The sequence below is a fragment of the Lepisosteus platostomus genome, chromosome 11, assembly GCF_059453375.1.
Source record: "Lepisosteus platostomus isolate fLepPlt1 chromosome 11, fLepPlt1.hap1, whole genome shotgun sequence".
NCBI classification, from domain to species: Eukaryota; Metazoa; Chordata; class Actinopteri; order Semionotiformes; family Lepisosteidae; genus Lepisosteus; species Lepisosteus platostomus.
Window position 1 is genome coordinate 29,752,337 of NC_142621.1, and position 25,551 is coordinate 29,777,887.

At 39.2% G+C, this 25,551-nt stretch overlaps 1 protein-coding gene across 1 annotated transcript in view; it reads left to right on the forward strand.

Moving 5' to 3' along the window:
* LOC148652365 (uncharacterized) overlaps window positions 1–25,551 on the forward strand; it is an 81,578-nt gene that overhangs the window by 53,588 nt on the left and 2,439 nt on the right. The window contains exons 37-61 of the mRNA XM_088599072.1: window positions 270–323; window positions 1,262–1,369; window positions 2,244–2,297; window positions 2,829–2,936; window positions 8,575–8,628; window positions 9,080–9,133; window positions 9,627–9,680; window positions 10,393–10,446; window positions 11,301–11,408; window positions 11,784–11,837; window positions 12,131–12,184; window positions 12,467–12,520; window positions 13,425–13,478; window positions 13,952–14,005; window positions 14,135–14,188; window positions 15,355–15,408; window positions 15,857–15,910; window positions 17,450–17,503; window positions 19,671–19,724; window positions 20,143–20,160; window positions 21,199–21,252; window positions 23,075–23,125; window positions 23,607–23,760; window positions 24,058–24,164; window positions 25,266–25,331. Of these exons, the coding sequence (XP_088455198.1) occupies window positions 270–323; window positions 1,262–1,369; window positions 2,244–2,297; window positions 2,829–2,936; window positions 8,575–8,628; window positions 9,080–9,133; window positions 9,627–9,680; window positions 10,393–10,446; window positions 11,301–11,408; window positions 11,784–11,837; window positions 12,131–12,184; window positions 12,467–12,520; window positions 13,425–13,478; window positions 13,952–14,005; window positions 14,135–14,188; window positions 15,355–15,408; window positions 15,857–15,910; window positions 17,450–17,503; window positions 19,671–19,724; window positions 20,143–20,160; window positions 21,199–21,252; window positions 23,075–23,125; window positions 23,607–23,760; window positions 24,058–24,164; window positions 25,266–25,331 (1,638 nt within the window). The remainder of the gene's footprint in view (window positions 1–269; window positions 324–1,261; window positions 1,370–2,243; window positions 2,298–2,828; window positions 2,937–8,574; window positions 8,629–9,079; window positions 9,134–9,626; window positions 9,681–10,392; window positions 10,447–11,300; window positions 11,409–11,783; window positions 11,838–12,130; window positions 12,185–12,466; window positions 12,521–13,424; window positions 13,479–13,951; window positions 14,006–14,134; window positions 14,189–15,354; window positions 15,409–15,856; window positions 15,911–17,449; window positions 17,504–19,670; window positions 19,725–20,142; window positions 20,161–21,198; window positions 21,253–23,074; window positions 23,126–23,606; window positions 23,761–24,057; window positions 24,165–25,265; window positions 25,332–25,551) is intronic.

The window sequence follows — 25,551 nt, forward strand, 5'->3', positions numbered from 1 at the left end:
TGTACACATACAGATTGATTTTCTTTATTTCTTCATATTCTTTTGAAAAATAAACTCCATTAGAAATATTATGTTCATTCGATCTCCAAATGAAAAATACTACAAATCCATTTTAGGAAGGAGGATGGTTTTGTTAAAACCAACAAAAAGTGCATTTAACAATGAACTATTATTAATAACTGCTGTCATTGAAATTTAAGCAGGGTGTTATTATTGGTAGAGGTAGTATGAATGTAAATCTTCGCAGGATCAATGTTGTTGTGTTTTAGGGACCACCTGGATTAATAGGGCCATCCGGACAAGCTGGCCAGAAAGGACAGGCTGTAAGTATGTGTTTCCGCTTGTCTGTTCCTTTTACAAAAGCAGCCAAAACAATGGCACCACTTTCAGACAGTGGAGGATGAATCTGAAACAAACAAAAAGGCAATGAATGCTACACATATTTTCCTGTGAAAAATTCCCAGGCACCTCCAAGCTTGAAGCATGGTCAGTGAGAGAAGTAGCACTTCCCTAATCATTGCTAACTTTGCTGGAGATCGTGTGGAACATACTGTAAAGTCTGGCAAATGGCAACAGAGTATGACAGATCTGTGTTTTAGAAGAGTGCATGCACAGGCCCTCATTCTGCACATGTAAGCTGTTCAGGGATAGTATCAGCAACCTGATATGATAAGAAATTAGACATTACAGATTAAGGTTGGATTTTATTTCTAAACCAAAGTTTTAGGATCATTTCAATAAGCAAGTAGAAGAGTTCCAGAGGTATCACATCACAGTTTGAAGAATGGCATGCCCCAGGTAACAGGGATTTCCTCTGACCCCATTTCACTTGCATACTCTTCCTTCCTTTCTTTTCAGAAAGAAATGCAGTGATAATACTATTTGGGATGGAATTTCTTAAGCAACACAAAAATAATCAGGCATTGTCTCCCTTCTTAGTGGTTTTAACTTTTACACTTTTGAACAAGGGACACAATAATGGTTCTAGATTAAGCACAACAGCACCACATGTACTGGGGTGGATGGTTTTCCTGCTTGATTCTCTGTCATGCACCACAAAAACCACTAGCACTTTATCAGTGACACCTGCTTGTCATCAGGCATGGTCTAATTACATTGCTGACCTTTTATTTGTATTTAGGATAGTACAGGTACTTTCTCTCTGTTTACACAGGTAAGAAAGCAGACTTTTCGACTAAAACCTCAACATTTAAAGTGAAAAAGGCTTTGTCCTTAGTTTTATTCCTCTTGCCTTCATCAGGGAGATAAAGGGCGCAGAGGTTTGCCTGGTCTGAAGGGGACAAAGGGAAGCCAGGGGCCTGTGGGTAATCAAGGACTGTCAGGACTTAGGGGTCCCACGGGGAAAGAGGTGGGTTGAAATCATAAGATGGCATAAAGTATCATCAGCCACTTTCCAGTCAGAATTTCTGTAGCTGTACTGTATTCCTTTTACTGGTTACTGTACATACACAGCTTGTGCAAAATGAAGTACATATTTAAATACTATTACATCAACATTGAAGATCTTCATTCAGAATTTTCCCTATTAAAAAAACCCCAAATGTTCTTGTTGAGTAGTGTTATATCTTTGCCATAGCGTTTCAAATGCTGTGCTGTGCCTGCCCATTGTTGTAGCCCGACCCAATGCAGAAACACTTCCATACACTGGTAAATCGTGGAATGTATTTGAATCTGCCCCTTTTCCAGAACTTTATCCTGAATCCAAATGTGCAAACTGAATCCCTATGCTGCCTGTCAGGGATCCGGCAGGTAGTTCTCCGGGGGTCCTGTGTGTAGCCGTGAATTCTGTGGGATGCAGAGGCAAACAATCCAAAATTGTAATCCAGAAGCAAGGTCGATAGGAGAAGCTAGAGATCAGTTTAACAGAAAGAGCCGAGACAAACCGAGAAGACAATCCAAAGGGCAAAATCCAAGAGACGAGATCAAAAGGGAAAAGCTACGTCCAATAACCGGGAAATCCAACAAGACAAAAAAGCGCACTAGAAAACTCTAAAGGAGGCTTTTCAAGAGTGAGCAAGCTTTAGTTTGCGTGAGGGAACTTTAAATAGTGAAGGAGGAGTGACATGGTTGGATAATTGGATCAGGAGTGAGAATCTGTGGAATCCGGTGCCTGTGAGAATCTGATGGGTTCAGTTAGGAATGAGATCGTGAAACTGCATTTGGGAATATAATGGCATTTAAGAGGGCAAGTGCGGGGTGTGATACTGTCCTATTCATTCCAGGGCTACAGTGGTGTCCCAGGGGAGAGAGGAAAGCAAGGACTCCCAGGGGAGAAGGTAAGTCCTAGGACAGCCTCCTAGGTATCTGAAGGAGGAAACACCTTTCTTTAATTGTTGATCAAATTGATTTCTGTCTGTTATGTTACAAAAGGAGAAACAAGTGATTTTTCTATATGTAAATTTCCACTTTTCAAACTTGCAGAACCCTTACGATTTCCCAAAGGAAAAAGGATGAAACCATTCTAGACATTTGCAAATGTCCTGCCTTGAGGAATTTGACCAAACAATTCTGCAGAATTTGAAAGTGTGTGCTGCAGAAATTGTGCATGATAAAAGCTTGAAAGTATAAATTTGTATACATGGGTTGTATACATTTTATTAACTTTGATAATGTTTCTGTTTGATAAGCTACTGTGCATGCCCACATACACCGGAATTGTAAACTGCTGACACACATGAAAACTGAATTAACAAATGACACAGTGTACTGCAAACTCCTAACTTAAATAGCCTTTCCTCGTAGTCCAGCTCTAGGCTCACTTAACTAGCGGCTGCTGTGTAAAGTGAAGTGGTTCTCTCTCACTGCAGGGCAGTTCTGGTCTTCGTGGTCCTTCAGGCAGACCGGGGGGTTACGGCCCAGTAGGAAATACAGGAAAAGATGGTTCCAAGGGAGAGAAAGGCTTTCCAGGAGTAACCGTGAGTACAGCAGCAATAGAAAACACAGAACAGAAAAAGACACTGAAAACAGTGTATTTTTAACTAGAGGACAAACACTTAGAATTGCAACTATTGCAAATTATTTAAATTCTTGACACATACAATAATGTTAGTTTTCTGATGCATCCCAGGCTGTTGTAGATGCAAAGATTTGACCAACTAAAAGACTTCTAAAAACCTTTTTAAGGCTGAATGGGTGAGACAGAAGTCAAGTGCCCTACTGTATGTAAGTATTGGGACAGCAAAGTCAGTATCTGGTTGCATCTTCATGAGCCAACACCTGCATGAAGTCTGTGACCCACTGAGCTTACCAAACTCTTTGTGTAACCATTTGGGACACTTTGCCACACCTTTGCCACAGCCACTTTTAGTTCGTGCCTATTCTGGGGTGCCCTGGTTTTAATTTTTTAAAATTCATGTTGAATTGGATTTAAATTTAGATTTTGACTTGGTTTAAGATTTTCCACTTCATTCTTCTGATGAACACCCTTGGTTGCCCATATGTTTTGGTTCATTGTTATGTTACAGTACATGTTGAAGTATCGCTCCAAAAGCATTTTATTCGGCAGAAGCAAAATGTTTCTGCAAATGTCAGTATATATTTTGCTGCTGCCATCATCATCATCATCATCATCAGTAAAAATAAGTCAGTTACAGAGCCAGCCCTGTGTGCCCAGTAAAGGTTTACCTTTGTTTCATCTGTCCAAAAATTGTTTCAAAACTGTCCTAGCTCATCTTTGAGGAAAATTCGAAGTTAATTATTTCTATTCTCTGTGCTAATAAGAGTTTATATCATGCCATGTAACCTTTGTAAGTCTGTTCAGATGAATATAATAAGTCTAATATAACATTTATATTGTAATATATGAATTTTCATACTTTCACCCCTACACTCTGGAGGTTGTGGGTGATTTCACTGACAGTTGTTTACCCTTGATAGCTCTGATCATTTTTGTCATCAAACGTCTGCAGTTTACTTAGTTAACTCTGTTTTATAGAATTGCCCAGAAGTGCTAAAAACAGGAAAATAAAGCATATGGATATGTATGGAACCTTAAAAAGAGCACACACAACCTAGAAGAGTGTGCCGGAAATAGGTAGGCAGGAATTTGATGGTGGTGCAAGGAGTAACCTTGCTCAGCTGTCAATCACATCTATAATCACCTGCTTCAGCTTCCTAGTTTAATAATTAAACATAACTCTCAGACTAACCGGCCCCCTGCACAAATGACATCACTTTACTTCAGGGCTCCAGCTGACATGACAGCTTTGCGAAGAAATTGTGAGATTGAAAGTGAAGAGATCTCTCTTTACAGTTTGCTGATTTTTATTAGAAAGATACCATTTCAGCAGACAGAGTATACTTTACGGTCACGATCTCTCAAGCCCATGCGTTGTTAATACTGCTTGTCATAGCTAAGCAATTATCCTTGTTTCTATGGCATCTCATTTGATCCTAGAGTTCCCATACAACGGGGTAGACTGGAGTAATTAGATGTTATAATTATGAGTCATTTTTCCATGTGGAATAGTAAGTATAATTCATCATTGTGAAAATCCCATCTTACAATTAATTCTCCAAATACTTTTGGAGGACATGGATATATTATACATGTCTGTCATACTCATCCAATAAAACACCTGTGTAGTTTTGTGTAAAGTGAGCACTTACGATTTAAGTATCATACTGTAAGTGTTCACTTTATGTTAACCCATTCTCTGTAGCTTTCTTAATATATTTTGTAATCTTTTACATTTTAAACCTTATGTTTTTAGTTTTCTGCAATTGCACTTAAGTACTATCTTGTTTTTAGTTTTCTGCAATTGCACTTAAGTACTATCTTGTTTTTAGTTTTCTGCAATTGGACTTAAGTACTATCTTGTTTTTACTTAAGCAATCAAGGCGTTTGTTCAGAATTAATGTAAAGCTCTACTGTTATATCCGTATTATGTGATTAGCCCACAGCAACTGGGATTTTCCAAGGTTGTGGATCTACTTGGTCCAGTTGTTTCACGTATTATGGTGGGTATAATCGGCCAGAATACCCTCAATGTGCTGCACAACCCCCCCCCCATAACATGCTGTAAAAAGAAGAAAAGAGACAAAACATTTTGGCTGTGGAGCCTTCTTCAAATGCCATCTTCTTCACCCTAAGAAGGCTCAACAGCTGAAACGTTGTGTCTCTCAACCTTTATTTGTTCCTTTGCAGCCTAAGCATGCTGACACAGCTACTGTACTTGATTGAACTACTCCTCCCATAACATGTCAAGCACTTGTGATGTTAGCAGTAGGAGAAGCATCAGTTCTCCTGTCAAAAGTAAGAGGAGCACAAAAAAGGATACCATGTAAATCATTTAGAAGACAACATGTTGTTCTTGTCCTGTCCCTTTCTGATTCTTGTACAAAGAAGAAGAAGGAAAAATTCTTGACAAACTCCAATAATATCTTTGGCTTTTTTCTGTCATGAGTTCTTAGTTCATTCATTTTTTTAACTAAAAAGTCAATTTAATGCACAGATTCAGTTACAGATTTCTGCAGCGTAAAGTAATCCCGAACTTGTTTTAGTTGTTCTCAGTTCTGGAAGGCTATTAAGGCATTAAAAATATCTGCTTACTGCACATTGAAAGATGGTTGAAAAAGCAAGACAAGGAAGCATTTGCTGTTACTTATGGGTCAGCTATGTCAGCTTCTAGCAGCTTTTTTGATACTGCAACAACTAGTAACCCACTAAAGCTAAGCAGGTGTGAGCCTGGCCAGTACCTGGATGGGAGACCTCCTGAGGAAAAGCTAAGGTTGTTGCTGGAAGAGGTGTTGCTGGAACCAGTAGGGGGTGTTCACTACAGTCTGTGTGGGTCCTAATGCTCCAGTATAATGACAGGGACACTATACTGTAAAAAAGGCGCCATCCTTTAGATGAGATGTAAAACGTAGGGGCTGCCTCTCCGTGGTCCCAGGGCATTTCTGAAAAAGAGTAGGGGTGTAACCCAGGGGTCGTGGCCACATTTCCCCCTGACCTATACCAATCATGGCCTCCTAATAATCTCCATCTTGGCATCATCACTGTGTTCTCCTCCCCACTGATATTGGATGTGTGGTGAGTGTACTGGTGCACTACGGTTTCCATCACATCATCCGGGGGGGCTACACATAGTGGTGGTGGAGGGGAGTCCCCATTACCTGTAAAGTGCTTTATGTGGAGTGTCCAGAAAAGCACTACATAAGTGTAAGAAATTATTATTACTGATTACAAGATATGTCATGTTATACTAGGATTACAAGATAACACACCTTGAACTCAATGTTAAAGTATTTGTGTTAGCATTTTGTGTTGGCAATTCACAGTTCAAAATCCAAATAATGCAAAGAGTGACGCAGTAGCAGAATGCCAAGGAGGAACCAGGAGATGGGTTGAGAGTTCAGTCCAAGTTCCAAGCCAGGATGGAAGTCCAAAACAAAACAGTTAACAAAGCTGAGAGGGGACTGGGGATACAGTCAGGAGACAAAGTAGAGCACAGGAATACACAGAGACAGGGGCTCGAGGGGCAGTGTCCAAACTCAATGACAGAGCCCCGAGCTCTGTCAGGTATGAGTATTTATTCTGAATAATAAATATATTATTGACTTGGAATCACCTGAAGACTCAGAGTCTCCAGGTGATCAGTTTACTGCGGCATGGACAAGGGAGACAGGTTGATGGACACCTGCCGCACCACAGCTGGCTCGTCCCGCAGTTAAGCAGCCAGACAGATCATTAATGTAAAATAATTGAACCACAATTGCTCATTGAGAAGTGAAGTTAATAATTGCCCAATGGCAGATACAATCCCGGCGTAAACAACAAACAAGAATCCTACATCATTTACATCATTTACAGTGCCTTGCGAAAGTATTCGGCCCCCTTGAACTTTTCAACCTTTTGCCACATTTCAGGCTTCAAATATAAAGATATAAATTTTTTATTTTATGTGAAGAATCACCAACAAGTGGGACACAATTGTGAAGTGGAACGAAATCTATTGGATTTTTGAAACTTTTTTAACTAATAAAAAAATGAAAAGTGGGGCGTGCAAAATTATTCGGCCCCTTTACTTTCAGTGCAGCAAACTCACTCCAGAAGTTCAGCGATGATCTCTGAATGATCCAATATTGTCCTAAATGACTGATGGTGATAAATAGAATCCACCTGTGTGTAATCAAGTCTCTGTATAAATGCACCTGCTCTGTGATAGTCTCAAGGTTCTGTTGAAAGCGCAGAGAGCATCATGAAGACCAAGGAACACACCAGGCAGGTCCGTAATACTGTTGTGGAGAAGTTTAAAGCCGGATTTGGATACAAAAAGATTTCCCAAGCTTCAAACATCCCAAGGAGCACTGTGCAAGCGATCATCTTGAAATGGAAGGAGTATCAGACCACTGCAAATCTACCAAGACCTGGCCGTCCCTCTAAACTTTCAGCTCAGACAAGGAGAAGACTGATCAGAGATGCAGCCAAGAGGCCCATGATCACTCTGGATGAACTGCAGAGAACTACAGCTGAGGTGGGAGAGTCTGTCCATAGGACAACAATCAGTCTTACACTGCACAAATCTGGCCTTTATGGAAGAGTGGCAAGAAGAAAGCCATTTCTCAAAGATATCCATAAAAAAGTCTCGTCTAAAGTTTGCCACAAGCCACCTGGGAGACACCCCAAACATGTGGAAGAAGGTGCTCTGGTCAGATGAAACCAAAATCGAACTTTTTGGCCACAATGCAAAACGATATGTTTGGCGTAAAAGCAACACAGCTCATCACCCTCAACACACCATCCCCACTGTCAAACATGGTGGTGGCAGCATCATGGTTTGGGCCTGCTTTTCTTCAGCAGGGACAGGGAAGATGGTTAAAATTGAGGGGAAGATGGATGCAGCCAAATACAGGACCATTCTGGATGAAAACCTGTTGGAGTCTGCAAAAGACCTGAAACTGGGACGGAGATTTATCTTCCAACAAGACAATGATCCCAAACATACAGCAAAATCTACAAAGGAATGGTTCACAAATAAACGTATCCAGGTGTTTGAATGGCCAAGTCAAAGTCCAGACCTGAATCCAATCGAGAATCTGTGGAAAGAGCTGAAAACTGCTGTTCACAAACGCTCTCCATCCAACCTCACTGAGCTCGAGCTGTTTTGCAAGGAAGACTGGGCAAGAATTTCAGTCTCTCGATGTGCAAAACTGATAGAGACATACCCCAAGCGACTTGCAGCTGTAATCGCAGCAAAAGGTGGCTCTACAAAGTATTAACGCAAGGGGGCCGAATAATTTTGCACGCCCCACTTTTCATTTTTTTATTAGTTAAAAAAGTTTCAAAAATCCAATAGATTTCGTTCCACTTCACAATTGTGTCCCACTTGTTGGTGATTCTTCACATAAAATAAAAAATTTATATCTTTATGTTTGAAGCCTGAAATGTGGCAAAAGTTTGAAAAGTTCAAGGGGGCCGAATACTTTCGCAAGGCACTGTATGTGCCGATATAAACATTTCCTTTAAGTTCTGCATGTTGTTTACAGAGTACAATCCATTTTCTCTGTTCGTTCAATTTTCTGACTCTTTTTTTCTCTTGCCTTTTGCTGTAGGGGGCAGCTGGAAGGCTTGGAATGACAGGCCAAAGGGGTTCCAAAGGGGCAAGAGTGAGTCACTGTTTATCATGGACATTTTAAAACTGAATTGTATTTCTTTTAAAAGTAAACGTTTTCATTTACTAACACCAATTTGATGTTTTGATTGAATGAGAAGCATCTGAGGTTTCCCAGTACAGATTTGTGGAATTTGGTTAACTCTTTCTCAAACATAGCACCACAATCTGACTGGATGCTGTAAATGACAGTGAGGCCCCATGCGTACAATACATTGAAAAATGTGCTTGGATGTAATGTGTGTCACTGCAGAAAATGACACCTCTGCAGACATCTAAGCTGGTTGTGCCTGTCTGGATGTCTAAACCAGAGCAATATGCAGCATGTCAAGTTGTGATGTCTTTCTTCGGTCCACAGGAAAGTGGTTACTTAAAGATATTATATACTATACTTAGTACTTTAGTATATGAAGGTAACTAAATGGGTAAATATTTTCTCCCAACAGGGTCTGCCAGGGCAGAGGGGGTTTGTTGGAGAGAATGGACCTCCTGGACCAAAGGTATATTGAATTATTTTATGTTTGAGTCCACATTCTACAGGATTGATGGGGAATTTTGCTATTTTAATCTCAAGCCTTTTCCATATTTTAGCGTTTGGACGCTTGTCTCATGTTCCCAGCTAAGAGCAGGAAAAGGCATGGCTTTTTATAACCCGTGTTCAAAAAACACAAGTTCAGCTCATGCACAATTCTCAGTTGTAACACAATTCAAAAGCAGTACACACCTCAATGAGCATGAGGCCAGAATATTCCTCTCAAACCAGAAAGATGATGTGCCTGCTTAGGGGGAGATAATTGACATTCATGGAACAAGATCATCTATATTTCAGCTATCATTTTATTATAAGCAATACATTATATTTATGTTTAAATACTAAGTAACACGGGTTTACTGTATGACTGCCTTTGATTTTCTGTTTATCCATTTAATGAATTAAGATAAGTGTACTGTTTTAAGATTATTTGTTCCTGTTTTTGTGCATTTGTATCAAAGGGGGATTATGGAGAACTTGGAAAGCCTGGAATCCGTGGAAACAAGGGACAAGTGGTATGGATTCTGCACTGCTTTTGACAGAATTTGATGATTGTGAGAAGTAGGTAATTTTCATATCAGAGCCACAGCAGCTATCCTGTGCTCTGTGAGAGCATATGACATTTCCCCCTTTACAGGATGCTGGTTCATTGCATAAATTACTCCCAGCAGTACTAGCCCTCATTTATACAGCAAGGTGGACTGAAATCACATGGGGTAAAGTACCTCACTCAAGGTGAAACAGCAGACACACAGCAGGAACAATTGTTAGAAGTATATCACTGTTATTGTGTCATTGTATATTTATGTTTTAGAACAACACAAAAAACTTATTATATCCTGAAATGATCAGATTAATGGATAAACATAGGTCAGGAAGCCATAACATAGAATATCTAACATCTTTTGAAGCTCACTCAACAATGCATTGTGGGTAAGACAACTTCTGCTTCATGAAATAACACACATACAGTACAAGCAAAGTTTCCACTCTCACAGCAAACTGTGATCTTTCACACAGGCATAGTTTAAAATTCTTAGTGTTTCTTCATAGTACACTTAAATCTGATCAAATCAGAGCAGCAGATGCTAAACACAATCTCTTGAATAACAGCCTAGTACAATGTATATCAATGCTAATATATCTCTTGCATCACAGTACTTTCCTTTTTAATTCAAATTAGTTAATTATGATTATGACTAATTTTCTGTTTTGCCTTTTTCATAGGGACCCAAAGGTGCTAAAGGAATAAATGGAGAAATGGGTGCAAAGGGCAGAATGGTCTGTACCTCCATAACACTGCAAATGACTCAGTGTCTGACAACACAGTTAACTTACAAAGTGACACAAACTGCAGAACTGACACTGCAGAACTGCACGTCATCATCTCCTCTACTTCACAGATATACCCCACAGAGACAGTATTTACTCTGGTTGCTGGAGACATTCCTGTAAAAATCTGATAAAAGTAACTTTTTAATCTGGTTCACGATGCATATGCATCATTTGATGCATATGAGTCATTTCACAATAAAAGGTTTGCAGACAAGTTGCCATGTTGTAAACTGGAAAGGTCAAAATGGTAAAAACTACATTGTTGCTGTAAAACCCGTTATTCCAAACAAGTTTTTTTATTAAAAAAGTCATTTTAGATTTAAAAACTTGAGTAAAAAAAAGATTGTCGTCATCATGATGTAACATAATACTTCCACCTCTGCAGAACAGAACACATAGCTCACTGCTTTTATTTATTCAGTTTTACAGGCATGTTTTTTATATAAAAAAGAAAAATGTATTTCTCATCTACTTATTTTTACATAGTTATTATATGCATACATATAATGTATTTATTCATTAACATATACTTTTACTTCAGTATGATAAATATTTGCTTCCAATTCATATCCTTTGATTACACAAACAACATTTTAACCTGTTGTTCCTCTTCTTCTCTAGAAATCACAAAACAATGTGTTTCTCCATGAGACATCCAGCGATCTGAGAAATACCATCATAAATAATCTTTATCACCTGAAATATAGTTCCTCTTTATGTGTTTTTGTTGTGTCTGCTGTACCCAGGCAACACTTTGCTAATGGTGTACTGATGCTTTCTTTGTTCACGTCTCTGCACAGGGTTCAGCTGGGCTCAGAGGACACCGGGGAGCACCAGGGCCCAAGGGGACCCCTGGACCTCAGGGGCCCCCAGGAGACAAGAGCAGCAAGGGGAGTCCAGGCCACAAGGTAAGGCGTAAGAGGCACCACAAAGTCGATATGCTGTGACTGGACACAATGTCCTGCCAGAGATTATTCAACCAGTCCAATCAGTAAAGCCCAAGCCATGGGGTAACTCAGGGGTACCACAGAACCAGCTGAGCACCGTCAGAGGTGATCAAATTGGATGTAGACGAGGATTTACTCAGAGGCAACTCTTTGGCTTGTTAGGCTTCATTAAGCTATCAGCGTTATCACCAAGATCTGCTTCAGATCTCCATCTGGTGCCCTAGCAGTGAGAGAGGGAGTGATTGCTCTGTTGTGTGCAGCCATGTTTATGATGTTATTCATACGTGTTTTGCAGTGTGTAGATTAACCTGTGGTCTTGCTTCTTCTTATGCTCAGGGAGTGAAAGGACCTCCTGGAAAAAGGGGCAACAGAGGGTTGCCTGGCAAGCCAGTAAGTTTACAGTGACTCGTGTCGGTATCTCTATCAGAGCCCAGGAAAGCCAATCCATGAGCTTCACAGCAGCATATCAGGCATGTCGGTCACAGGTTCTCCCAGTGCTGCTCTGATAATAACTGACACACCTCATCTGAGGAGGTCCTGGTACTGCTCAATCACCTGTACAAGGCACAAATCTTATCACAGAGTCGAAGCAAACGAGATCCTGAAATAATCATTTCTCGATTTAAAACACCAGCTAGCTGGCTTGCGTGGTCACGTTCTGAGAGTTGTCTTGGTGGTTGCAGGGTGCCCAAGGCCCACGTGGAAAACGAGGCCCTGCTGGACCCCCTGGGAAACAGGTGAGCACTGAGGTCCATAAGAGGCAGAGCGAGAGCACATCACTCTCATTCCTGTTGTACAACATCTCAGCCACTTCCAGAACCTCACTTTATATGGAAAATAAATGCATTTGGTCTGACTGAAGCAACTTATGGCTTGAATTGTAAATGGTGAGATGAGATACAAGATACTGTCTGTGCTGTCGAATCTGCTACACTTTGATAATCACATCCACACATCCAAGAAGCAGCTGAATACACATTTCATCAGTGTCCTGCATCTATCTTGTGTCTATGCATTAGGGCCCAAGCGGTTTGGATGGACTCCTGGGTGTTGTAGGGAATGAAGGGGATCCGGTAAGATTCTTCTCTGATCACTGCCATGTCTGACACTAAACAATATGTAAAGAGTGGGTTCCTCTAGCTGTCACTCGAGAACTCACCTTTTGATGTCTTGATTAATACCTCCCTACTCCTCCCTGTTCCTATTACAAGTGCCATTACATTGCAGAAGTCGACCTCAGAATCTTCTTCAGATACAGTTCTTGAGTTAATCAAGGCCAATAATGAGTGAATAATTTAGCACAAATTAGCTTAGTTCAGTGCATAGTGCACTTGTTTGTGCACATTAAAGTTGGATATGAAAACGAAGGGAATTTCCATTCGAAAATTAAAGGAAATTGATTAATCTTTCAATAGGTCGCAATGAGACCCTTAAAAGTCAAGTAACTAGGCTTACAAGAAATAAATAGGAAAACTGCACCACTTGTGTGGCTGATCTGAACTTATCTATATGTAGGAGGTATACAGTACACAGTATACAGTGCCTTGCAAAAGTATTCAGACCTGTCCTATGGTGAAATTCTTAAAAAAGCATGCATGCTCATTCTTATACTTAACATTGTATTCAAAATCTGAATGCTTAAAACCGAAGACTTTTAATGGTGAGATCATTTTCAGTATAGTAAAATCTAGAGAGAAAAACATACATTGATTGTAAAGTGTTAAGACCTGTGAACTGAATATTTGGTGGAAGCACCTTTGGCAGAAACTACAGAAAGAATTACCCAAGAATTGCAAGTCTCCTTTGGTAAGTCTTTTTGTCTTTCAGTCCCTTTTAGACAAAATGCTTATTTTGGCAAAGTCCGATTGGAATGACTTAATAGTATTTTGTGTCTGTTATGCTACTACAGTGCTGTCTTGACAGTACAAGGGAGAAGAGAGTGTGAGGATTCAGTACCTTAGGGGTATTGTTTTCCAGGGTGACGTTGGTCCGAGGGGACGCCCAGGACTACCTGGACTGCGAGGGAAGAGGGTGAGTGTGCTTCCTTAAATCCACAGCAGTACAACAACATCTCAGATTAGCTCTGTGTGCATCAAAATCCAACACATTTCACTTGGTACTGATTTTTATAAAACAAACTCTAATTCTAATTAGAGTCGCACATATAAAAATTCGAAACAGAAAATGTTCTCGTATGAATATTTCAAATAGCGCTTTTGCTACAAACCTTAAACTGGAAGTAACTCTTTTGGTCAGTTGATAGAGCACTGTAAAAGGTTGCACATACTGTAGTGACAAATGACAGAGTTATGGTGACATCACTCAGCAGGGGTCCCAAGGCGCAATTCCTTTACAATCCCAGGTGGAGTGTTGACATGTTTAGCTGTGAAGATTCATGTAGTTCCACGTTGAAGGATAGTGAAAGATGTGACGTCTAGAGATGGATGAAGTTAATGAGACGGGGGTTATTCCACACAATAATATAAGCAATTTGCTTTTCCTAGGGCCCACCTGGTTGGCCTGGCCTAAGGGGGAATCAAGGAATGACTGGGCCAAAGGTACATTATCATACATATCTTCCGTCTTACAAAGAAAATCATACATATAGAAGTCTGTGCAAAAATGATTAACTGAACACCGAAATGGCTGCCTTGTAGTGTGTTTAGTTCTCTCTTCCTTTAAACTAGGGTCTCCCAGGGGCAAAAGGAAGGAGGGGGCCACCAGGCCCTGAAGGGCCACAGGTACTACAAATATGAGATTCACTCTTTTTTTCAGTGGTTGAATGATGCCGCCTACCTAATAATTCTAGGCAATTTTCATTCTCATAGTTAATAGTAATAAAATGCATCTACAGTATATAGCACTTTTTAACTCAAAGACTTTCAGTGGATTTTTACATATAGAAGGGAACCTTCCTGAAGTGCAGCCCTCACCTGTGTTACAGAATGTGCATCAACTACAGTATTATGCACCTGAAGCACCACTGTATTGCAGATCAGGTGGAACGGTGACAAATTTCTTCACCAACTGAATTAAAGGGAAAATGTAAGGAATCCAGATTGTACCAAAGTAGAATTTAGCCAAGTAACCAGGGTTAACACCATTACCTTTTCAAAAAGTGCCATGAGATCTTTAATAACTTTATGTATTATTATTATCAGCATCTCAGGTTAACATCCTATTCAAATGTTACTGTGTGGGGGATATTGGTCTTAAAAATTCTAATTCAGAGTAAGGAGTGACATCAACATATTTTTTCTTGGCCGTAGCCATGCTTATCTACTGATATCTGACTAAAAAACAGACTACAAGGTGGAAAAGCTGCTAATGACCGAGAAAGATGTCAAGCATTTCAAAGCACTGAGGGAAAAAAACTCACTCTGTGAGTTCCTCACACAGAGGACCAGCCATATCCAAAAGGAGACCCTTAAAAACAGACCTGGAATGTTCACCTTCATGTTGACAATTTTTTTTAAAAAGAAATTAAAAGAAAACATGTTTTTCACATGTTAACATATCCCTTTTTCTCAAACAACACTCTCCAGTCTATGTGTGAATCAGTTTTAACTTTAGTCGCCCATAGGTACAAAACGTTACAACAGCCCCTGAGCGTAAGACTTGCAATACAAGTAGGATGGGTTCTTGATGCCTTGACCAACGTTGTATTTCTAATGTGTATTTAAATTGCCCACTTGTACAGTATTATAACAGCTTTGCATTTGCCTGTGTTGTCTTTTTGCAAACAGTGTAAGTTGTCCTGGATGAGGGCGTTGTCTATACAATAAACAGTAATACCCAAATAGTTCTTCCAAAAGGAGCACACGACATACTGGATAGTATCTTTCTTTATTTGTAACTCGCATTGTCTCTGCCTCTTGAGGAATGATGCATTTGTGTGTGCACACAGGGAGTCCCAGGACTCAGAGGTGATAAGGGAGGACCAGGACCCAAAGGACCAAAGGTATCAGACCAGCACCATCACTTTGAATAAACACTGTGGTCTTAAGTTCTTCTGGCTTTGATTCCTTTCTTTGCCTAGCAACAGGCTATCAGAATGAAGCTTCTTAGATTTTTCTTTTTTGTTTATGACAGTTTAGTCCCCTTGGTAACTTAGTTTCTGGTTTTCAGCATTATGTCATGCTTCAGCTTTGACCATCCTTCCTAAAGCAGTGATTCAACAAAGGGGTCACTTTATATGCAGGAAACACAACGGAGAGCAGGAACAAAATTATTTACAACTTCCAATTAAAGCCCCAGCCCAGTTTTAAATTTCCCTCTCAATCAGTTAATCAGGAGAGGTAATCAGGAATCAATCACTTCACTTGGTGTTGAGAGATTGGTGTGAGTATTGGTCGAATCCATTCCTGCTTCCTTCTGTGGTTCCTCAACAATCCTGTCATGCATTTCAGGGTCTGGATGCAGCCAGGGGGCTTCCAGGACCAAGAGGGCCTTCAGGGGTTAAAGTGAGTACCTGCTTTAAAAGAGCCAGAAAAGGCTTGATCGTAACATGATGAGTTCCCACCGAACCACACTGTAAATGCTGGCTTAGTTTTTATTGTATAAAATCAGATCAGACATGATTTATTCATATACTGTATAAAGTTATGACAGTCGAGATAAAGTGAGGAAAAATTAGAATCATTAGTGAGCTCCAATCATACGATATGCCTTGAGGTATACTGTAATTTAAAGCTGTACAGGTAGAGTCCTAATTTGAAGGAATGGATTTGAGCCTTAGAGCTGTAAAATGGGAGCAAATTAAAATCTAAATCCAGTATCCCAAAATGAATCATTAAGGAGGAATACAAGAGAAAAAAAAACACGTAAGAAAACAATTTTAAAAAATAGGATCCAGTTAATTAGATAGAGTGCAATTAATTGCAAACACAAACAAAACATGATATTAAAAAGGCCTGGAGAGACAGAAAAGAATATTCCCATGGAGAATAAAACAAATCATAAAATGTTTTTTTTTCAGTACCACAATAGCAAGAGATTCCATAAGGGAGGAAGTACAATGTATCCAGGGAGATGTCTATTAATCCACAGAAAATTGTCATGCCTCAGACAGCAGAAGAACAAAGTTCTTTAAATAGTGTTTACACAGAAGATGCAGAAGTGTTTCTGGTACTAAAAGCATTGAAGATTTAAAACATAGCATCTTATGATATGCTACCAATTGCCCTTCAGAAAATGCCATCTTGAGTAAGATTACAATTGATCAATAGGACTAAGGTTCGGAGAATGAGATGGCCAGTCGAGAACATTTATTTTGTATGCAGTTAACCATCCCTGTTTGGATGAATGCTTTGGATCTTTGTCATGCTGAAATGTCTGTTTTCAGCCAAGCTTGAACTTAACCAGGTGTCTGGCCAGAATGTCCTGGTACTTGTTGGAATTCATGATTCCCCTTTCTTCACAAGAGATCCATAGATGCATAGATAGACCTCCTCACAGTATTTCACAGTGGACATAAATGTTTTCTGAACATAAACTTTATCTTTTGCTCTGCCAATCATATCTGATCAACATGGCCTCAAACCTACATTTTCATTTAATCTGACCATAAGGCGTTGTATCGATTTTCATTCAAAAGGTGTTTGAGTTGCCTCTTTTTGAGATTAGCCAACAGAAAAGGCTTATTTCTTTCAGCCGAGCTATGAATGCCACATTCATTCCGGCAATTTTGAATGATAGTTTTTGTACTCTGAAGATGCCAGTGTGGAGATTTCTACCTGTTGCCTAGAGATTCCTCTGACCTATAACATGATGTTACTGTGTATAACCTCCTCCTTTTATACCCCCAGAGAAACAGGAAACCTTTAGAGGCCTCTATACAGTTCCAGAGGCTTTCATTGCCCTTCCAAAGACCACAGGAATCACTTTGTAACGTAAACGGTTGTGGGTGTATGGAACAAGCTACCAGGCCATGTTGTTTGATGGGGTGAAAAGCCTCCTATCGTTTGTAACCTTACTTACCTGTTCCTGTTCTTCTGTCAAAGGGAAACCAAGGGTCAATTGGCCTCAGGGGTCTTCCAGGTCCAAAAGGAAAACAGGTATTTATCCAGTTACATCTTACAGTTCTTTTATTGCTGCTTCTTTCTACTGAAAGTTCTCAAAACCCAGATGGGCTGAATGACCTCGTCATGTTTGTATCTGGTCTAAAACTCTTATCAAAACGTTACAAATTAGGATTTAAGCCCCTATGACATATCTGCTTCTAAAGTCAGAAACCATAATCCTTTATTAAAATAATCACATCAGTGTGATAGACTCATGGTACAGTAATGTATGTTTAGCGGAGAGCTATTTTCCAATTGAATTTATTAATAAAATCAATGTTAATCTGATGATTTGGAGGCAAGAAGGTTTTTACCATTAAAATCTAATTGGGGAAAAAATATTTTTTAGATCTTATTTCCATCACTTCCTGTAAGTTAAAGCACACACTGGAAAGCCCAGAAATAACGGAAGCACACTTAATTGCCCACTTTCTTTGTATGCAGCCTTATTTGACCAGTATAACTCCTTCATACATGTAACATAGGACAAAATGAATGTAATAATTTATAAATAAAGAGAGATAAATAATTCTTTATAAATATTTTTCAGTAAGACAAAATGAGTATAAGCATTCAGAATCACTTTAAACCCACCCATAACTCAAACCACAACCTCAGCCCTACCCACAAGCCAAACCTTAAGACATACTTTAACCTCAAATGTTGTAAAACTTAATTAGTTTATTAACTGTATATACCTATTATGTTTTATGGAACAATAGTATTATTTGAATGTACAGTGGAATATGTAGTGTATATAAATTAAGGCCCCGTTCAAGTTAAGAGTTACTGTTATGGAAAAAAGGGATACATGGTGACATAGTATTTAGCATTGCTGCCTCTCACAGCTGCGGCCCTGGGTTCAGTTCCGGACCTGGGTTGCTATCTGCGTGGAGTTTGTGTTCTTGTGGGTTACTGCTAGGTACTCCAATTTCCTTCCACAGTCCAAAAAGACATTGGCAGGTTAATTGGCTTCTGGGAAAACTGGCCCTGACTGTGTTAGTGTTTCTATGTGCCCTGTCATTGACTGCCGTCTCGTCCACGGTATATGTTACCTTGTGCCCAATGCTTGCTGGCATAGGCTCCAGCTCCCCCACAGCCCTGAACTGGATGAAGCAGTTAAAAAATGGAAGGATGGATGTTATGGAAAAAAAAAACTAGTGTTTAGAGAGTCTCACCAGATCATGAACTCCTCACAAAGAAGGCAAAAAAATAATGCTTCACTACTTGTTCAAGGAGAAATGAAAACACAACCTATTAACTTCACAATATAATTTATACCAGATAACTGTCAAAAAGTTCTCTGTTTCATAAACAAGAATGGGATGAAAGAAAATCTTGTTAGTTTTAAAGTTAGTAATACAGTTTTCTTTGCTTAATAATAGTTTTACTATTTTGCATTTTCTGGAGCTTTATATTTTTAGGGAAATTTAATAAAAAATAAGTTCAGAAAGATTTTCTAACTAATAAAGATTATTAATAAAGATTTAATAAAGATTATTCAGATTTTAATTTGAAAAAAGTGTGGGATACGAAATTTCTCGGAGTGTTAACAGAAAAAAATCTATGGGGATTGCCCAGTGTTTCTGAAAGTACAGTATGTACAAAGGCAAAATATTTCAAAATTATTTAAATGTCAAGAAAAAAAATTGAAGATCTCAATTCATATTATGAAAAAAAATCTTTAAACGTATTCTAAGTAAAACATTCTGTAATGTTTTCATTTTTTTGGTTGACGTTCCCTGTCAAAATTGATTTGGGAACAGAACATTTAAACAAATTTAATTAAAACATATTTATCTGGGAAGTGAATTCACGATTAAGAATAGAGGCATTTCTTAACACAAAGGGTTGTGGGAGTCTGGAACAAGCTACCCAGCTTCCTACAAGAAACAGCTGGGTGGGATCCTCAAATCAATCGCCAACTAGAAACCTAACAAGCTACTGTATATGGACTGAATGACCTTCTCTCACTTGTTATCATTATTCTTCTTAATTTTTATTCAATTCAGTTTATTTTGTAATAACAAATTGTTTAAACCTTTCTTTTAGTTTCAACAGTAAAATGTCTTTGTTAAAGGATTGAAGTAGTCCTTGCTCTTGTCATGTCAGCTTGCAGTGAGTCCCATTCGTGACTTGTAATGCAACGGTGTTGTTTCAGGGAGACACTGGTCTGCAAGGTCCATCTGGTCACAGAGGTCTGCCAGGCCTTCCTGTAAGTACGCCACTGGAATGGCATGGCCTTCAATGGGCACAATGTCCAGAGCAGCCTCTTTAACAGGGAGTACAGAACAACTCCAATTGATTATCTCATACATTCCCAGAGGACTGTTAGCTTCTTGCTGTTGTGTTCAGATTTTGAGACTTTTGAAAAATATTCTGTTTTCTGCCATATTATATTGCAGATTTTGTTTTTAAGGGTCTATTTGATAGAATAGTAATAATAATAATAATAATGATAATGTTTCTTTATTAGCCCTATACAATTTCTTGCATTAGGAATTCGTCTTTTCGCATACCCCAGCTTTTTCTCCATGGAGACACAGACACACAGACAGGGAGAGAAGCTTGGGGTCCGTGTGACTTTGTTTTATATGTACTTTTCCTTAAATTGCATTTATTTTTATTTCCAGGGTCTCTTTGGAAAAAAGGTACGCATTTTGTATTCATTTTGTCATCTTAGATCTGAGAAGCAAAGGCAAAATTGATGAAGATACTGTAGGTCAACTATTTCTGCTGTGAAAGGAGGGTTTTACTCAGGCTCTGTCAATACCAACTTGACTAAACTGTCCACTCTGGCTAGAGATACTCTATAAAGGTAAAGATATATATACAGTGTATTGTATATTAACAGATAAAACCATAGAAAAAAATGTTTGAAATTGGGCTTATAAGGAGTGACTGTTTTAGAGTTATTTACAGTCAATCCTTAATTTAATTTTTATAAAACTGTTTCTATAAAGCCAAACTGTTTTCTGTGCAATTGGCCATCACATAGCAAAGAATCTCTTAGGAATTTGAATAGACTGTTTTATCTTTTAAGCAAGCCACATGTATTGTAGTTGCTTGCCAACTGGGAGGGGGATGAATGAACTCTTAATGGTTCACAATTAGGAACCTCAAGAGATGACAGCAGATTCGTGAATGCAAAGTCGACTAAAAGGCATGAGGCAGATTTCTGCTACCTTTCCCTGGTCAGAACAATCCTCCGATCTCTGTCCTGGTGACAACTGGAAGAGCCTGTAGACAATGCTATTGATCCACTTCAACTCAAGGCAATCCTGCCTGAAGGAAAGGTGCTGTCTGTACACCCTGCTCTTCTAGTTGTTCTTGCTGTTCTTAGGGGACTAATGTTATATGATGACGGGTTCTGAATTATTTGGCCAGTTACCTGCAAGATGAAAGTGTTATCTCTCTTTTTATTCACATTGGTTTGGCTGTAATACTATGATTTTTATTTATTTAATTCAATTTTTCTTTGATTCAAAAATGAAGAAGATATCTTTGCCTCTCTTTTCCAGAGAACAATGTGACATCATACCGCACATCGTGTAAGTTTTAGTTGTAAGTTGTAAGAATATCACTTCTACACGACGTGCGGTATGATGTCACATTGTTCTCTGGAGAAGAGAGGCAAATAAACTTGCATTATTCTTATGTACTTAGATCTCTTCCATCCACATTCACAGGGAGTGAAAGGCGTTCGAGGAACACCAGGAGTGAAAGGACAACGTGGCCCACGGGTAAACACTTCAATCGTCTCTTTTTATCCATCCCTTGGTTTTACCCAGTCTTCCAATTTCAGTCAGTGCACTTTTATGCGAGTAGGTCAGTACCTCATGTTTGGAAATGTTTGAACACTCTTGGCACAAGGTGCTCCAAGGGTATTGGCAAAGTGAAACACTACTTTATCTCCAGAAACAAGAATATGAAACCACAAATGGTTAAGAGGAATTGTACTTAGAACTGAGAAAAGTAGGCAAGGGCTATGGAATAGGGAATAATTTGCCTGCAAAAGACATTTTTCACTTTGCAGCCAAGCAAGCAATATAGTGAATGGCCTTGTGTCATTTGAAACCTTCATATGATCATTGCTTGACTCATCTCAGAAGACCAGTGAAAGAGTGTCGGGTGACTTTTGAAATCAAGATCAACTCTTTTGTGAGAGTCAAGCCATTCAGATGTGGTCGCAGTGCAGGAACAGTTTTATTGAATCAAACCACTCAAGAAACAAAAGAAAATCCACAGAGGAGAGAGACCATTCAGCCACAGTCAGTGTAGGAAGAATTGAAGTTGGTCCAGCAGTTTTAAAGCTCTCCAGTGCAATCACACAGACCGGCTTTCATTCAGCTTCAGTCAGTGTGGGAAGAATTTTAATTAGTCAAGCAACTTGAAGATGTACCAGCTTATTCACACAGGGAAAACACCATTCAACAGCAGTCAGTGATGGAAGAGTTTTAGTTGTCATCTAAGCTTGAACTATACAAGCACTTTCACCCTGGAGATAGGATGCTGTCTGAGTGGAAGGCATTTAATTTGTTCATTTAAACAAAATTTGAAAAAAAAACACAAGGATATACGGTACACATAGGAGTGAAACCATATAAATGCAGTCAGTGTAGACAGACTTCTAGAAAGTGAACCCACTTGAAGAGACACTAGAACGCGCACACAGAACTGGGACTGCTCAGCAGCAAACAATTTGAGAAGAGGTTTAGCAAAATATTCCCAGATAATTCACTCAGTGGGGAAGCCAACCAAGTACTTCTCAAGGTCAGTGTGAAGTGAGTTGTAGCTGCTGTCAGCTACCAGGGCTGTAGTTGGTCGAGCAGCTTCCAAGGTAATCAATCATTCAGAAACAAAATAAAAAGCACCAGCTTTGTTTTTACACAGGAGACTGGCCAGAATTCTTTTTTGAATAAAGCAATGTGTATGGGAGGCCTTTCAGTCATACTGGACTCTTCAAGGAACACCTGTGCAAGAAATAACATGACAGCCAAATGGAGAGTGTAAAAATTGGGCTGAGCAGCCAGAAGGCGACACTCCCAACACAGGGAAAACTTTGTTTTCCGTACATTGTCACAAGGAAATCAAGGAATTGGCTGCACATGGTATGAAGATGGTCCACTATAAAAAGACTCTCAGAGTAGACAGGGGTTGTCTACTCAGACACTCCTTAGTCTCTATGATGGTGAGACCTCAGAGTGAGATTTAGATTGGAAAAGGTTTGGAAGGTTTACACATATTCTTGATACTTTACAACTTTAAAGAAGACCTACCTTATTCATTAGCAGACTCAATTGCTACTCACTACTTTCTCACTACTATTTTTTGTAAAGTCAAACCTAAGTGTTTTGTAAAGATTAAGAGTAAAATATGAACCGGAAGTCTCAGGAGGAGTCTAAAGGGAAAAGATGGAGAACAGAAGATAACTCGTTTACATCCTGCTGTGGAAAACTGGAACATTTTACAAATGTTACAATGTTCAGATGTCCAGTAAAGTGCCATCCATTTTGGAGTGGATATTATACATTGAGTGCTAATAAAGAAAACTTACATTAACAGGGGCAGTCAGGACCACCCGGACGCCCTGGGCCAAGAAGGAGACTCCAAAATGTAGGTGTACAACTTTACACTTTTATATACACTTTTATAATGACAATGACTTGCCAAACGTACACATCAGGGATTTTAGTGTCTTTCCCAAAGTATAAAAATATCCTTTCAGATTTTCCTTTGCTATGATGTGTGTTTATTAGCTGCATCTAGTTTTTGTTCTGTTTAGTTTTATACATTTGAAGAGAATTATCAGTTATTCCTCCCAAGTAAAATTATCAGTTGTTCTGACTCAAAGCTGCTCCAGTAAGTGAAGAAATTGAATCATTTCAAAACTGTGCAAAATTTTAATTATGGGTTAACAACAGTAATGAAAGCTTTGGTGTTTCTGAGCAGAATTGTTTCTGTTGCTAATTTACCTCATACAACATATTAGAAGGGATGGATAAACTACAAACAAAAGCTTGTGAGGCACAACTTCACTAGTGAAGAGCATTATGGAACAATACAAACTTGTAAATTGTACATTTGTGTGTTTCAGACATTTAGTGTTCCAACCAGATTGAGAGAATATTTTCAGCTGGACCAGAGTATGCTGGAAGGCATTGATTTGATGAGCTGGGCACAAGGCACCAAGGACAATCCTGCTACAACCTGCTTGGAACTGAAGCTAAGTTATCCACATTTGGAAGATGGTAAATAGTCTGTTGCTCCAGGATAGAACAGTATGTTTAAGGTCAATGATTATATTGTTTTTTAATATATAAATAATTTTAAATAATTCAAGAGAGTGTCTACTCCTCTGCATCCTCCAAAAGTGTCTCTAAAAGGTTTTGTTTGAGAACATTAGAAAGTTCCAAACACAATAATGGATTACAGTTTGTCAGGCGCTTAGATCTTGGATTTTGGCATTTTTAAAGTTCCAGGAGTCATTTGTTCAGAGCATATGAAACTTCTAAATGTTTCCTCATCAGCCAATGTTGTCATTGCAGGATATTACTACATGGACCCCAATCAAGGTTGTCCTTTTGATGCCCTCTACGTCTTCTGTAACTTCACTGCAGGTGGACTCACATGTGTCTCTCCGACTAAGTCACAGGTAATGTACACTACAACAAGATGTATATAGTGTCTGGTGTAATGGCTTTATCCTACAGTCACCACAAACCAGACCACATACAGTACAAAGGACCAGTTGAGACACAATTAACAAACCAAGCAATAGCTTTGAACTTGAACTTGAACTTGAACTTTATTGCCATATGTAACCGGTACTGGTACAATGGAATTCTTACTTACAGAAAGTCTCTCGATTGTAAAACAAGTGTAAAAAACAAGACAAAGTGCAAACAGTGCATCAAGACGATGTACAAACAAACAATAGACAATGTGCAAGTAAACATGTAGACAGTTTGAATGTAAACAATACAGACGTGTAAACAGTGACTGGAGATGTGCAATAGATAAGAAATCATAAAGAGGTAGATGGTGATGGTGTAGGTGTGGTCCGAGGGGGATGGCTAAATGTGTTCGCCAGTCTCACTGCTTGTGGATAGAAGCTATTGAAGAATCTAGTGGTAAGTGTCCATATGCTCTCATATCTCTTGCCTGAGGGCAGTGGGGTGAAGAGCTCATGCCCGGGGTGGTGACTGTCTCGGCTTTATTCATTAACAACCACAAAACCAAACATGCACATGAGGAGACTGACGGAACACGTACACATCTTTAGGTTGGTCATTACTTAACAACACGCTATACTCTTATAAGACTACACAGGGCACTAGAACTACTAGGACATTATTTACACAGGTAGGGTCAGCCGCTGGTCATCGTGCTGACCCTCAGACTCTCCCCGGCTACAACTCCCAGCATGCCCAGCGGTACTATGAGCGCCTAGGGGCGCTTCCTCCTCACCACCAGGCGAGGGCGTAACAATATATAAAATAAATGTTAATAGGCTGCAATCATTTGGCTGGATCCAAGAGCAGGTAAGTAGCACGTTGGTGTGATTATTCCAGTTTGCTTTGAGCTACTCTAGTGAGAACGGATATATCACTAATAATAAAAATTAACACCTGTCTTTTACTTTCCTTGAATAAGAATTGAGCTGTAGCAAGATATAATTATAAGGCAGAACATCTGAGAAAAAGGAAAAGGAAAACAGGAACCCTTTTTTACTAAGATTTGAACTTTTCTGTAGATCTCGGGAACATGGAGCTCCAAAGAGAAGATCCAGTGGTTCAGTCAACTCAGCACTGGTTTTAGAGTGAGTATTATCTCCACAATGACTATGACAAACTTACTGGTTGTTACTCTTATGACTTATTTAGTAAGTGTGACCTAAACAGTATTAAAATAGTTATAATACAATTGCATACAGTTATAATACAATTATATTATATAACTATGTACTTTAACTATCCAGTTTTGTAAGCATTCTGTACTATGTTTGACAGCAAGGTACTTGCGTCGTGCTGCTTTAACTG